At 38.7% G+C, this 13,389-nt stretch overlaps 1 protein-coding gene across 1 annotated transcript in view; it reads right to left on the bottom strand.

Moving 5' to 3' along the window:
* The window catches only part of LOC146613147 (collagen alpha-1(XI) chain-like), a 79,164-nt gene that overhangs the window by 33,751 nt on the left and 32,024 nt on the right, over positions 1–13,389 (bottom strand). Inside the window, exons 14-33 of the mRNA XM_085377148.1 lie at positions 12,151–12,207; positions 11,642–11,695; positions 11,505–11,558; positions 11,080–11,133; positions 10,920–10,973; positions 10,148–10,201; positions 9,997–10,041; positions 9,206–9,259; positions 9,071–9,115; positions 8,027–8,080; positions 6,909–6,953; positions 6,665–6,718; positions 6,525–6,569; positions 5,834–5,887; positions 5,696–5,740; positions 4,729–4,782; positions 4,522–4,629; positions 3,541–3,594; positions 1,279–1,332; positions 190–234 (exon numbers count right to left, since the gene is read on the bottom strand). Coding sequence (XP_085233274.1) covers positions 190–234; positions 1,279–1,332; positions 3,541–3,594; positions 4,522–4,629; positions 4,729–4,782; positions 5,696–5,740; positions 5,834–5,887; positions 6,525–6,569; positions 6,665–6,718; positions 6,909–6,953; positions 8,027–8,080; positions 9,071–9,115; positions 9,206–9,259; positions 9,997–10,041; positions 10,148–10,201; positions 10,920–10,973; positions 11,080–11,133; positions 11,505–11,558; positions 11,642–11,695; positions 12,151–12,207 — 1,083 coding nt within the window. The remainder of the gene's footprint in view (positions 1–189; positions 235–1,278; positions 1,333–3,540; positions 3,595–4,521; positions 4,630–4,728; positions 4,783–5,695; positions 5,741–5,833; positions 5,888–6,524; positions 6,570–6,664; positions 6,719–6,908; positions 6,954–8,026; positions 8,081–9,070; positions 9,116–9,205; positions 9,260–9,996; positions 10,042–10,147; positions 10,202–10,919; positions 10,974–11,079; positions 11,134–11,504; positions 11,559–11,641; positions 11,696–12,150; positions 12,208–13,389) is intronic.

The raw sequence follows: 13,389 nt of genomic DNA on the forward strand, positions 1-13,389 counted from the left end.
TTTTATTTAAGGGCAATTGCCATCCCTGCCCCTCTCTAAAATTCTCTACCTACTGCATATCTTTTTCAGAAAACAAAAAACACATAAACCCCATAGACAGCCCTTTAAAGGATGAGATTTTCATTTAAACACAATACATCATTTATGTGGAGAGCTCAGGCTGAGCTGGCAGACAGATGAATTGCCTACCGTTGGGCCACGTTGCCCTCTAGGGCCAGATTTGCCAGCAATTCCCTGAAAACAGAAAAACAAAAGTTTTGATTTAGGACAAAAACCATGCATCACCTAATTTAATACTTCTTAATATCCTGTTTGGGAAGTTTTAGCTGAGCCATCATCAGACAGAAGCAACTGTTCCAGGAGTTTGAGTCAGGGAAACAGCACTTTAGGACAAAAATAAATAAACAAATTGATGCTGTAAGTGGTTACCCATAGACACTCGACAGTTTGAACTAGCTGTCGGTTCTAGCATGCTGGGGCCGAGCATGTCTGCTTCTCAATGTCTGTATGAGCGCAGTTTCTCTTGTCAATAATAACCAGCTTCATTCTGAAACCCTCACTCTCATCCCTTTGGCTCAAACACTCACTAGTTTCATTCACACAGCTGAATATAGTTGTCAGTCCTCCATGAAGACCTACAGTACATCTTTACAGCAGTCTTCTGGGTACGGCCTTTGTAGCGCGACAGAGTTAGTGTTGAAAGCCTGCACTGAGCCTTGACCTCAAAGACATTCCAACAGCTTTGTTATAAAATAGGATGACAGTCCTCACTGATCCTGTGGCTAAAAGAAAGTAAATTGCTATAAGAGTCAAAATCAGACCCTTTGGTAGGCTAGGTTCAGTTATTGTGCAAATGTACTGTTTATAAGGTTGGGGAAACCTGCAGTCACCTGAGACTGAAGAAGTCAGTTGGATGGCCAGATGTCCAGATGAACAGAATAAACATTTTGGGATTCACTCACCTGGATGATTGAGCATGCATCAAGTCAATATCAGAAGGCTCTTACAGCAGCAGATTGATTGTTTTGGAAGCCGATGGTCATGTACATATTTTTGTACAAATTTCAGAGTTAATTTGAATGTATTGGAATCAAGTTGGGATTTTTTTAACACACACAGTAGAGTAGGCAGATCTATTTATTTGTTTTCTACCATATCCAGGCTAGCAGTGTCAAAGTTTAATCGTATGTGTGTCCTTTTAAGATGTAAGATGCCCCTTGATCACTAGGAAAGCTGAGTGACTCTGTATGCATGTATTTAATTTTTTTTTTTCCTCACCCTTGTTCCTTTCTCGCCGTTTGCCCCAGGGAATCCAGGAAAGCCATTGGAGCCCTGCAGGGCAAGTAGAGAAAAAAAGTCAGAGAGAAGGACTGAGTGAGCAAAAGGAGAAATACATTCACATATTCGGGAGCATAAAATAACACTCTGCCCTGTAACAATGTCAGTGAGACTATAGAAGAAGTAGCAGCAGTCCTTTTGCACTTTACTGAACAGGGCTAATTAATAAGAAACTGTACAGTCCTTCCACATAAAAGACTAACTTGCCAGCCGATTCATATCAGTGGGTGTGCAGTTTATAGTTTGTCATCCCCTTAGAAAAATGAACACCTTCTTTTTAAGGCATCAAAAGAACCCGGTCACTTTGACACTTTCTGACACACAGACAGACAGACAAAGGTGTTGTTAGGTTGTTAGCAAAGTGTCTAGTGAGGAGGAAGATAAAACTGGCAGTGTGAGTAAATAAAGACAAAGAAAACGGAAACGGTGGATTCTCTTTGTTACCCATCAGCAATTTAGTTAGTGGACTTTTGCAGGCTGTGCTGTCTGATAATGAGAATGGTGCCAGTCAAACAAATACTAGGAGTGTAATCACTGTTGGATGAATTAACAGGAGTACCAAGCAGCTTACCAATATAGCTTCCCTTCATGCAGAATTAGGCAGCATAATTATACGTTCAACCAATTTAAGTTAAACATTTCTCTGACCCAGCTGTGCTCCAAGGTCACGGGCATGTATGGGTGTGTTGAGTTTAAAACGCTCTCTGATGCACAGTATGATGCACTATAGTGCTCATTATTGCACACATGCATATGTATACAAGGAATAATTCTGTGCAGTATGGGCAAGGGCGCCACAACAGGGCAGCGTGGGCAGAAACGCAAGAAGTAAACAGCTCAACATTGTGGAGACAGCAGGAAAGGGACATCTATGCTGCTTAATTTGTTTTTCACAGAGGTGCAGTTATGGTAAACTGAAAGGAGAGCTGGTACTGGACAAGCACGACTTGCACCATGGAGATAAGACTACTGAAGCTCTTGCAAATGGCATCCAGAATTAACAGTGTGGGAAAGCTGTTAACAGAGAGTGATGGGGTGCAGCAGCCAAAAACACAGCCATTGGAGGGATTCATGCACAGGCTGATTGAGGGGGATAAAGGCTGTTAATGGGCCAAGACTTTGACCCTGAACATACTCCTGAGGACGATTTGACATTTTATAACACTGTTGATACTTTGCAATGGAAACATGGGACGAGCAGGTTCTGTCTCATACAGCACATGATCTATTTTGGGAACAGAATTTACTTTTTGGGAACTATGGAAGTCCAAAAAGGACGGTTGGGTTCCAGACAAATATATATTAAAAAATTATTTAAAAATATTTAGTCTATGTATTTGAAAAGTCAGGTTGTCTTTATTATCCTTTGAGGACTATATTTGTTGGTTTTGCTATGATTACTAGCACTGAATAACCTTTACTGTACTCTGTCTATTACACAATTGTAAAATGTCAAATCTTGAAAAGCTCCATTCTAGTTAGCATAGACAGTAAATGATTTAAAAAAGTAAATACAAATTACCGAAATATACAGTTTAGAAATTTCAAATGTATTTTGTAGCTTACTCAATTTCAGGAATATCCACAGCTCACATTTTGCTGACATTAACAGAGCAGTTCCTAAATGGATGCTCTAAGACAAGTTGTATCTGACCCATCGTATCAGTGCGAGGGTGTCAGTGCTGACAGCAGCAGAGAGGAACCAGCTGCAGCAGCACATTGTGATAGTGATGCCGTGGCACAATGGTCAGCTGTTGGAGTATTCCTGGATTTTAAGGAGGGCGGACAGCTGATGACTACAGCAGGTGATCGTGCCAGTTACGGCTTCTAAAAGAGGCCTGGAGAGTGTACAGTAGGTGTCTGCTTGGATTTGTGTTTATGAATGTGTGAGTCATCAGGTTTTTGAAAGGCACGTGGTAAGAGGTTTAGATATGGGTCAGTGCTGATCAGCCAACAAAATGTTGTGAAGTCATAGAGAAAATCAATATAGATTTCTGTACATTCATATATGTAAACACATGGAGTCTGTGCACAGATACACACATACAAACAGCTTGATACTGAAGCTGAATAGTGAGTAAACACAGTGACAGTCATGCTGTGTTGTCAACCATCTACACTGCCCTTGACCAAGACACTGAACACCAAAAGCTGGAAATTATCTTCAGTATTGGATAAAAAGGGAAAATCTATGTCACACACCTTTGGCCCTTGTCTTCCAGGGTAACCAGGCAATCCAGGAACTCCAAGTTTTCCCTAAAAAAAAGAAGAAAAAACAACATAAAGGGAATCAATTGACATTTACAAACACTGGCAGTCAGACCTGTAAACTTCATTGAAATTCACAGAAGCATTGTAAAATATAAAATTTTATTTCTGGCATGTGAAGGTTTTCAATCCCACATTTATGAAACTGACATGATCCATGCAGAGGCTTTTCTGCTAATTGTGAATTCACTTTGGTCCAATCTGGTCATCTCGGATGGCGTATGGTCATTAAGATTTACACAGAATCTGATGCAACTATCCCACATGCTTTTAAAAAAAATGTTTAACCTGATTTTTGTTTCTAAGAAAAATGAGAGCCACATATGAGGATATTTGTTTCAAATTTCAATATAACAGTAGCAGTATAATGTCCTCGTAAGTGGATATCAGGCCCTTGAGTATTTTGGTCTAAATAACAGAAAATGTGATGTCCACATATGTGGACGCCAGGTCCTAGGAGGTAAAGATAACTTTTTAATATTTACAGATAAGCTCTTGATCAAGTTTATTACTGTATTTTTCATTAGAATATGGCTAGTATGAAAGAGTGCCCACCTACTTTAGGATACACAACTGTGATGTAAATCTTGTTATAGTTATAGTGTTATTTACTTGTTATGTCAATAAGAGTGTGTTAGACTAAAGTATGACGTAAGAAAGATGACAGCTCCATGAAGAAAGTTCATGGATAGGACTGTTCTAGTGCTGAAGACAGGTGGCTGCAAAGTAATAAAGTCTGAAGACTGGATAATAAAGTATTTATGTAATATGTGTTATAATGAAAAGTTATAAAATTGCACTCGCACAACTTTATCTTACACAGGTATAGATGAACTTCAACTTCAGCACAACAAAAAACATTAAACAGGAATCTGAGATTTTATATTTTAGTTCCTGTAGGTATTGGCTCCTTACCTTCTCTCCAGCTGACCCCATAGGGCCAGACTCCCCAGTCGGTCCTGACTTTCCCTTAGGACCCTCAGGGCCATCCTCTCCTCTGAGCCCTAGTACGCCATTTTCACCCTAAAGACAGCCAAAACAAAAGTAAAAAATGTTTTTTAATTGTCCTGTCAGACTCTGTAACTGCAAACCTCAGCTGTCATTTTGGAGATGATGGTTTACCTTGTCACCTTTGAGCCCCATGTCACCTTTAAATCCTGGAAATCCATCTTCTCCCTAAATACAAAAGACGCCAAGCACTCATGTTTAAAACTAAGAGTTTAAGATACAAAATTGATCAAATATAATATATCATATGACAGCTAAGCTATGTTAGCTATAAGTAGCTAAGATATGTATAGTGGAAAAAAAAACCCACTTAGCTGTATTGTTATTTAAGTGACAAAATCACAGTGACAGTTTACCACAAAAGGCTTTGTGTATGAAAGTTACATGTTGAAGAGTGTCAGGACTCTATAAGAAAGATTTATAGTGACATCTAGTGGTCGTTTAAATGAAGCATTGACACAGGGAGTTTTGAAGTTATTTTGCTGACACCTGGTGGTTCAACTTGAGAAAGCAGTTTTCAATATTTTGTCGTTTTTATTCTTTGCTTCCGCTACTGATGTCAGTATTCAGAGATATCACGATGCATGAAACCACTAAACCAAATACTAATAAATCACAACTAAGTCAAATCGTAACTTTGCATGGGTAAGAAGAGCTATGCCACTGGATTTTATTAAGGCAGAAGCATGAAAGTAGATGATTTTCTAAGAACATGCTATGAATTTTAAAGTGATGGGAAAATGGGATTTAATAATCTGACAAAAGACCCTAAAACTTACACAGAGCGAGCAATGGGATAAGTTCAACCAATGCAATCTCAGGAAAGAATGGAAACAGATCCATCTGCACTGAGACCGCTCTACAAAGCAGCCTCATTCTAGTTTAATGTTCCACACTCCATTACAGCTCAGTGGCACGAGGGTTTAACTGCCAGTGTGATGGGCCTTTAAGAGTTTTTCCACTTGCTGGATTCGAAGAAAGCCTCATTTGGGAAGAAATTACTACTCTGATGGGTCCATTTTCAAAAGAATGACATCTGTCAACAAGGGTGGGTAAAAAAAGAGGCTGGAGCAGTGTTTACCTTTTCTCCTTTGTCACCTTTAAGGCCTCTAATTCCCTCAGCGCCCTGAAAAAAGTGAAAAAAAAAAAGAAGTTTAGGGAAAACTTTAGGGAAGCTTTTCATGGCAGAGTGGTATTGTATGTCTGCAATGGCACATACTTTCACACCGCGAGGCCCAGGGTAGCCGATAGATCCCATAGGACCTGGATGACCCTAACGATTTAAAGAAATAAAACAGGAAAAAATGAGAAAATTCTGTAACTCTGTAGATATTTAGGTTAATAAATAAAAGCTAACAATGCTAATTTGACAGGATAGGAAAGAAAAGACATTTCACAAGTTAAACTGCAAATTGCATATAATAGCACAATTTCAATATTAACACTGATAATACCGTATTATTAACATATTACACTATTATTAATACTTATAAAGAATAGTAATACTGTATCTTTTATTCAGTCTTTTATTCAGTTTTTATCATGCTATCTAAAATGAGAGTATTTAGTGTTTAAAAATCCATGAAATAATACTGTAAAACCTCTTTACTCACTCAATAAAAACTCTGAGTATGTTAATGCCAGCTTACTGTGGTTTGTAACACAGAACAAAGTGACTAATCACAAGCCACTATGTGTGGGTCTGGTATTTTCAGAGGCAATTTACGTGATAGCATCTGAATTGCCTGCCTACATTTAACCTTGAGGCGCACTATGCAGACTAAACTGCATCTGACAAGACTGCCAGACCTCCCTTCCTTTGTTGTGCTACTTTTGATACATTTTAGGAACAGCTGTAATGAGACACTTCTCTGTAACACTAAATTAGCACCAACTTGCATCATACTTACAGCTGCTCCTTTCTCGCCTGGAGGACCCTCTTTTCCCGGGTGACCCTACGGAAGGATGTTTAGAGATTTTCAACAGTTGGTCTTTAGGATTTTGTCAAGATGACAGAAAAAATGAAAAAGTAATCAGATGTGTTACTCACAGGAGGGCCATCGGCACCAGCTAGGCCATGCAGACCTTGCTTCCCTTGAGGTCCCTACAAAGAGAAAGGAAACAGATAGAAAGAGAAGCAGATAGAGGGGGAGATACAGACACACAGATAGCTACTTTTAGAGAGGCGAGTAAGGCCTATAGCTCAGCAGTATGTCTGCAAAATCACTTAAGAGGTCCTGACTGAAACATTTGCAGTTGTGGGGGAGGACTAAGAGGGAACTGGCTTTACTTACTTTTTCACCAGGAGGCCCGATTGGACCTTGAGGACCAATGAGACCCTGAAAGGTAATGCAGATCATATTTAAGAAGGCTTAAATGATGTGGGAAAAGAAGTGATTCATTTTGAATAAAAACAAACACCTGATATGTCCATTTGGGGAAACATATACCCTATTTTATGGTGTGCTATGCGTCACTTGCTTGGTTGTAACAGATTTTCTTTTTTCCCCTTTCATTATTCCAATCATTTTACCTTTTCCAACAAGTTCAGATCTATTTATTCAGCTCTATAAATGGTTTATTATTTTCTGCAGTGATTTTAAAGTCACACTTCTTGGAGACTTCTTGACAATTCAACCAGCAAAGAATAAAATGTTAATAGCAGTTTTTCTTAGAAGCAAGCTGTGTTATTTTTCAAGGGGCCAATGCTTTCACTGGAAGGCATCAGTTTGACTTTAGCCAGGTATTAACTAAAAAGAAAGAGTTATTTATTCAACCTGTATACCATCAGGACAGGTTCCTACTAATACTTTCCAAGAGAATGACGTCATCCTGTTCAGGCTGCAAGTGTCAGCAGGACTGAAAATCTTACCTGGCAATGGCCATTTAGCCCTGGATAAAATACCGAGAGCACTGTTTTGTATTAAATATGACTCAATAATGGAATATTTTTCACCATCTGGACATTGTAATTAGGTTAAGTTCTGTCAAATGAGTACAACATGTCCAATCTTAACTGGACACAAGAGATGCTCTTTTTTGTGGAAATAACAAAACAGTGTTATTGGAAATCTTTCACTCTTCCTCAGTGTGAGTTTTCTGTCAGAATTACAGCAGCTAAAGAAATGAACGTCATAGAGGGAGAAGCGAGAGGAAGGAAAAGAAAAAAACACATCTATGGACTTTTGATTGAAAAAGCAGAGGTGCAACTGATCATTTGAGGTCATCGGGTTCCCTGCTGCACAGTGGATATGGCAGAGAGAGGATAGAGCATTAAAAGGAAGGGAGCAAAAGGAGGATGAGAGAGAGAAAAGGAGACAGTTGGAGAAGCAGTCAGAGAGACTGACTGATCAGTAAAGTTTTAAATAAAGAGACAGATACAGAAAACAAGAAAGCAAAGAAAAAAACTTACATTTGGACCAGGCATACCCTGTTGCCCAGGAGGCCCTGCCTCTCCTTGTGGACCCTGCATTTAAGAAAGAAAACAAAAATGAAGTTGCAAATATCTCCAGTGATCGCAATGAATGCATTTTTTTCCCAACTGTATGCTTTGTTACGCACGACTATCAATGGAAGAATAACTAGTCCAGGGGAAATTGGATACTTCATACTGAAAACAGTCAAACAACAATCTGATTCACTCAAAGTACGAAATGGAGAAAGTGATGAGGTATAAAACTAATCGGAATGGTGATGAGTTGTTTGGCATTTCTGTTGGGATTCAGTATGTCACAACACAAATACATAAAAAACAAAAGAAAAAAAAAACCCCATGTGAAATCTACTCCAGCTGTTACAACAAACAAAATAAAGAGGCTCTATTCACAGTGTTCCAGGTTCCCTGACAGTGCATTTAAATAGATTCACCCACTGTTCTTATGTTCCTCCGGTAAAAGGTGCTCTAAAAACCCCCATATGGTGGAGAATTTTGTGTGTGCCATAATTGTTTAGAAACCCTCCTGGAAGTCCTATCGTAGTGGTAATTTTAGGTTTCTTGTTTTTTGGAATGTTGAGCTCAACACCAACTTTAAGACGTTAATGAGAAACACACTGAATGCCTATTGTTCTATACTCCTCTTCAGCTGGTTGTTTCTTTGCCTTGCTGACTCAGTGACCACAGACAGTATGTGGGCTTGTTTCACTGTCTTGACCATTGATCTGCAAACCTCACTCACACATCCCACTGAGACCCTACAGGAAGATAAATCCATGATGGGACCATTGCCATACAGACTTTTCCATTTAAACCCTTGAGTGCGCAGAAAGTACGGCAGAAACTCTGAGGAGCATGATTTAACTATTATCTGATGACTAAAAGGGCCTGATTCCTGTTAGAGTAAACAGGGGTTAAAAGCCAATGACATGTTATACAGCAGAAAAAGAAAAAAAACCTCAAACTGCTTAGTTGGTTCTGTACATATTCATTGATCTTTAATATGAAGAAAACATTTCTTACCATATTTCCTTTAGGACCAGGTTGCCCATCAAGACCAGGAAGACCCTAAAGAGATCAGTTTTTGATGTTGTTTAAGAAGAAATAGGACACGATAAACAGTTTGGAGATTAAGTGATGAGGATTTACTATACTTACACGCTGTCCTGTGGGGCCAGAAGACCCTCTGGGGCCAAGCAAACCTCTAGGACCCTGTATTTTAAGACAAATATAAACTGAAGAAAACTGTATAAACTAATGCATAAACACAAAGTTCTTATACTGATTGTTTATTTGTTTGCTTTTGCATTTCCAGTGTATCTGTGCAGATTAAATGCCTAAATTATGGCATCAATGTTCTATGACTTCCCACACATGTGAAATGCTGACCTCATGTGGTCATCTATGAAAACTACTGCACAGAATACGCATGAGAGCAATTTCTCATGTCAAAAGCCTAAAATTATACACTTAGAATGAGCGCACTTAGTCTTTCATCTATTGACAGTGGATGATGAAATTCTGCACAACTGGCCCTTTAAAAAGATTGTGCTATTTTTGGGTGTACCAGGGAGCAAACTATTTCTATTGCAACTCTATGCTCCATTTGAAGAGCACTGGGCAGAATATGTCAGTTTCTGGAAAGTAATGACTGAAAAACACATTCATGGTTCTATTTTCTGATCTGTTATGTAAAGCCTTTCTGCCATGGCAAGGTCGAGAATACAATGGTAATGGTCCTTCCCAGAGAGGAACGTCATTATAGCTGGAGTGAAGAGAGGATTGCAGAGCTATAGGTTTATATCAGTTAAACAAGAAAAGAAAAGAAGAAAGTTGATGAATGAGACCTGTGTTAGTATGAAAATTGAGCACATGGTTATATTTTCAGCAAATTCTGATGTTTGACATGGTGGTTTAATCTTGTTTTGACAGCTAATAAATGCACTTACCATCTCTCCGGCCACACCTCTCTGTCCAACCTGGCCATCTTCACCCTTTTGTCAGAAAAGAAAATAGTAGATTATTAACAGATGTTATGTAATTTTGAAGAAAAATGTCAACATGACTAGCTAGATTTTGAATAAAGTGCTAGAGTCTTACTCTTGGGCCATCTTCTCCTGGGGGTCCTGGAGGACCTGTCGAGCCCTGGTCTCCCTGGGGAAAACAATCACAGAAGAGAGATATCAAAAAACATTAGGATGTTAGGGTCAAGAAAGAATCTCTGTAACTAAGAAAAAAAAAAGAAACAATCCTTTAATTAAAAAGGCGTAACACGAGCCAAAAATTGAGAAAACACAGAAAATGCTGTTAAAAAAAAAAAATCAGCAACAAAGCTGCCTTTAATCTACAGTAAGCACGGTTACCACAACTGGCATGGACCTATATGGTTTGCACTATTTATATACTGTTAAGGGATTGGCCTTGTAATTACTTAGTATAGGATAAGACATGAAACCCTGTCTAGAAATACCTCTCTGTGATCTTTGTCCTTTCTTTCTGGGCTCTCCATATAGCCCATGTTACACAAACACTAAAATCAGCAGTCTTCATCTACCACCAGGACCGGTTAAACTCAGCCCAAGTGGTTTTTGAGTTAACCCCATCTTTCATAACTGGGTCAAACGCCCTAATGAGTTCCACTGGTTCAGAAGTTATGTCTGTCAGCACTGGGGTGCACATGACTTGGATGGAGTGGCCGTTAAATGACAAATCAGCACCGATGCGTCGTTCAAGGGCAATAAGTGTTTGGGCCTAAAGATGACTTTGGGACTCTGGGATTTTTATTTTTGGAGTCAGATATAAGTCTTCTGTGATGTCTGTCCTCTGACTTTATGCATTTAACAAGAGACAGATTTGCTCCTTTGATACTTACTCTATGTCCCTTCTCTCCAGGAAGACCAGGGAGACCATCAAAACCTCGATCGCCCTGAAAAGGCACGGCAAGAATTGGTAAGGCGTATCAATCAGTATGACAGGTATCACTTTGAAGACACAGCGAAGCCCAAACAATGCTTCAAACGTAGCCAGTTTACCTTGCCTCCCGCTTCTCCTGGCATTCCTCGTGCACCGTCAGCTCCATTTCGACCCTGGAGAACATGCAGATATCACGTAAAGTTCTACAGAAATCTTATTCGAAAAATATTCAGTTACTGCAGATATTTGCTGAAAATAAACAAAGTGATGATGCTTTAAATTTTTTAACTACTTCATGCTTAAATAAACACAACTTTTAGTTTAAACAGACAATTATTGGGTGCAGCTGAATTATTTGAAATGGAGCCATGCCTGAAACGAAACAGACTTTTCTCTCTGGAAACTGTATGTGCTGTTTATATTTTATTAAATATGAGGAATTTAAACATATTCTTCTATTATAATGCAACATTGTTCTGGAGAAGATTAACCATTAAAAACTTGACAGTATAGAGACCTAAGACCTTAGGGAAAGTACTCTTACCCTTTTTCCTGATTTTCCTGGTGGACCAGTTGGGCCTTGTAGACCTCTGGGTCCCTATGGAAAAGATATATAAATATTTCAATCAAGCAATAACAAAATTAAAGAAAAGATAATATAACAAAGCATTTTCATCCTACCTGTGGCCCAGTATCACCACTGTCACCTTTAAGTCCAGGAGCACCAGGTCCACCCTATTTAGAATGAAAAATAAAAAATACAGATACAAAAACACACACCAAGATTGTTTTAGTGAATGAACACATCTTCAGTGATGCCAGACATTTTGTCATTTCATTATTTCACTGGGAAATCAGTATAATCCCGGTTGGAATGGAAACTAATGTGGATGTAAACACACAAAATGTAACATCTGGATGACAGCACTGGTCGTTTCCAAGACACAACCAAGACATAAAAAAAAAAAATCACAAGCAAGTCATTTGCAATCATTTAAAATGGATAAAGATCGATGAAATTAAATCAAAACTGGTGGTAGTGTGTGGGTATGAGTGAGTCGATACATTATCGGCGAGTGTGGAAGGAAGCAATAAAGGATTTAAGGAGAATGGTAGACAATAAGAAGTTCAAATTATTGACTGTATTTCTCAAGCTTAAAATGTGCAAATGTGTGTTAAACAGCACTTACCACAGGCCCAGATCTTCCTGCCATGCCCACTGGCCCTGGAGGACCTCTCATTGTCAGCTGTGGATCAGACAGAAGCAACCTATAAACAGCTTGTCACCAACTGCAGAGGCACTCTTGCATCCACATTTGTCTATTTATCTATCTAGAAGAGCTTGAAGTGCTTTGTTTCAAATATTTATATTGAATCGGCTTTGCATGCAAAAAAAAATACCTGTACTAAAGCGTGAATTTATCTTGGCACCATAACAGTTCTGCAACTATTAAAGAAAACACTAATAAGAACTCTTTCTTTTAGCCTCTGTCGGACATGGAACCTTACAGAGTGCAAACTTTACTTTGTTCTTGTTCACGGTTTGCCACTCGGCTCATGGTTGACCACAGCATTGTACTGCCAAAAATGATGTCTGGAGTTTATTTGCAGTGTGACTACTGAATGAAATAAATTGCTAATTTAAAGAATGCTAGCTATACTAGTATGCTATACCAAGACTGAATCATGAAATTTGTTAACTTATGTGTATTTTCAGGAAAACAACTAAATACAGAAGCACTGAAGAGCACTTCACCTTTAACCTTCTCAAGGCAGACGTTGCCGATTTGCAACAGTTAACTCATTCACTGCCATTGACGTCTATAGCCGTCAATTGCAGTGAATGAGTCAATGGGTTTAACTCATTCACTGCCAATGGCTGGCAGTGAATGAGTTAAAAACGAACAACCTGATTACCCCACATACATATTTTATGAGTTTTTTTTTACTCAGAAGTACCACTGCAGGACTTGGTTGCGCATTAGCAACGAAAAACTTAATTTGAGCCTGAGAGGGTTAAGAATCGGCCCTGAATAATTAAAATTTGTGAAAATAATTCACGCTCAGAACATTCTGGGCCTTTTTGTTTATTTCCTCCATCAGACCAAACCTTTGGCATAATAGACAAATATAGAAAGGTGACAAGTGCTTTCTAGACATTACTAAACTCCAGTGTTGGTAGCCCTCCAACTCCACAGAATGTGTTAATATATAGTATTTGTGCAATACTTAATGAACTCCATGTGTTCAACCTGTTTTTCAACAGTGTTATGGTTGTCTGGATCCCTGAGTGGGTGTGAACATCTGTGCTGGATTTATATACTACCAAACATGACACAGGTCCATATCTTGGAGTTCAGGATTTATGAATAATGATTCCTTCTGGTATTTTTTACTATAATTTCTGTTATTTAATGGTCATTTTCATG

Source organism: Diplotaxodon limnothrissa, linkage group LG18 (assembly GCF_057381915.1).
Source record: "Diplotaxodon limnothrissa isolate DT_005_m linkage group LG18, D_limnothrissa_male_GT1.1, whole genome shotgun sequence".
Classification (NCBI taxonomy): domain Eukaryota; kingdom Metazoa; phylum Chordata; class Actinopteri; order Cichliformes; family Cichlidae; genus Diplotaxodon; species Diplotaxodon limnothrissa.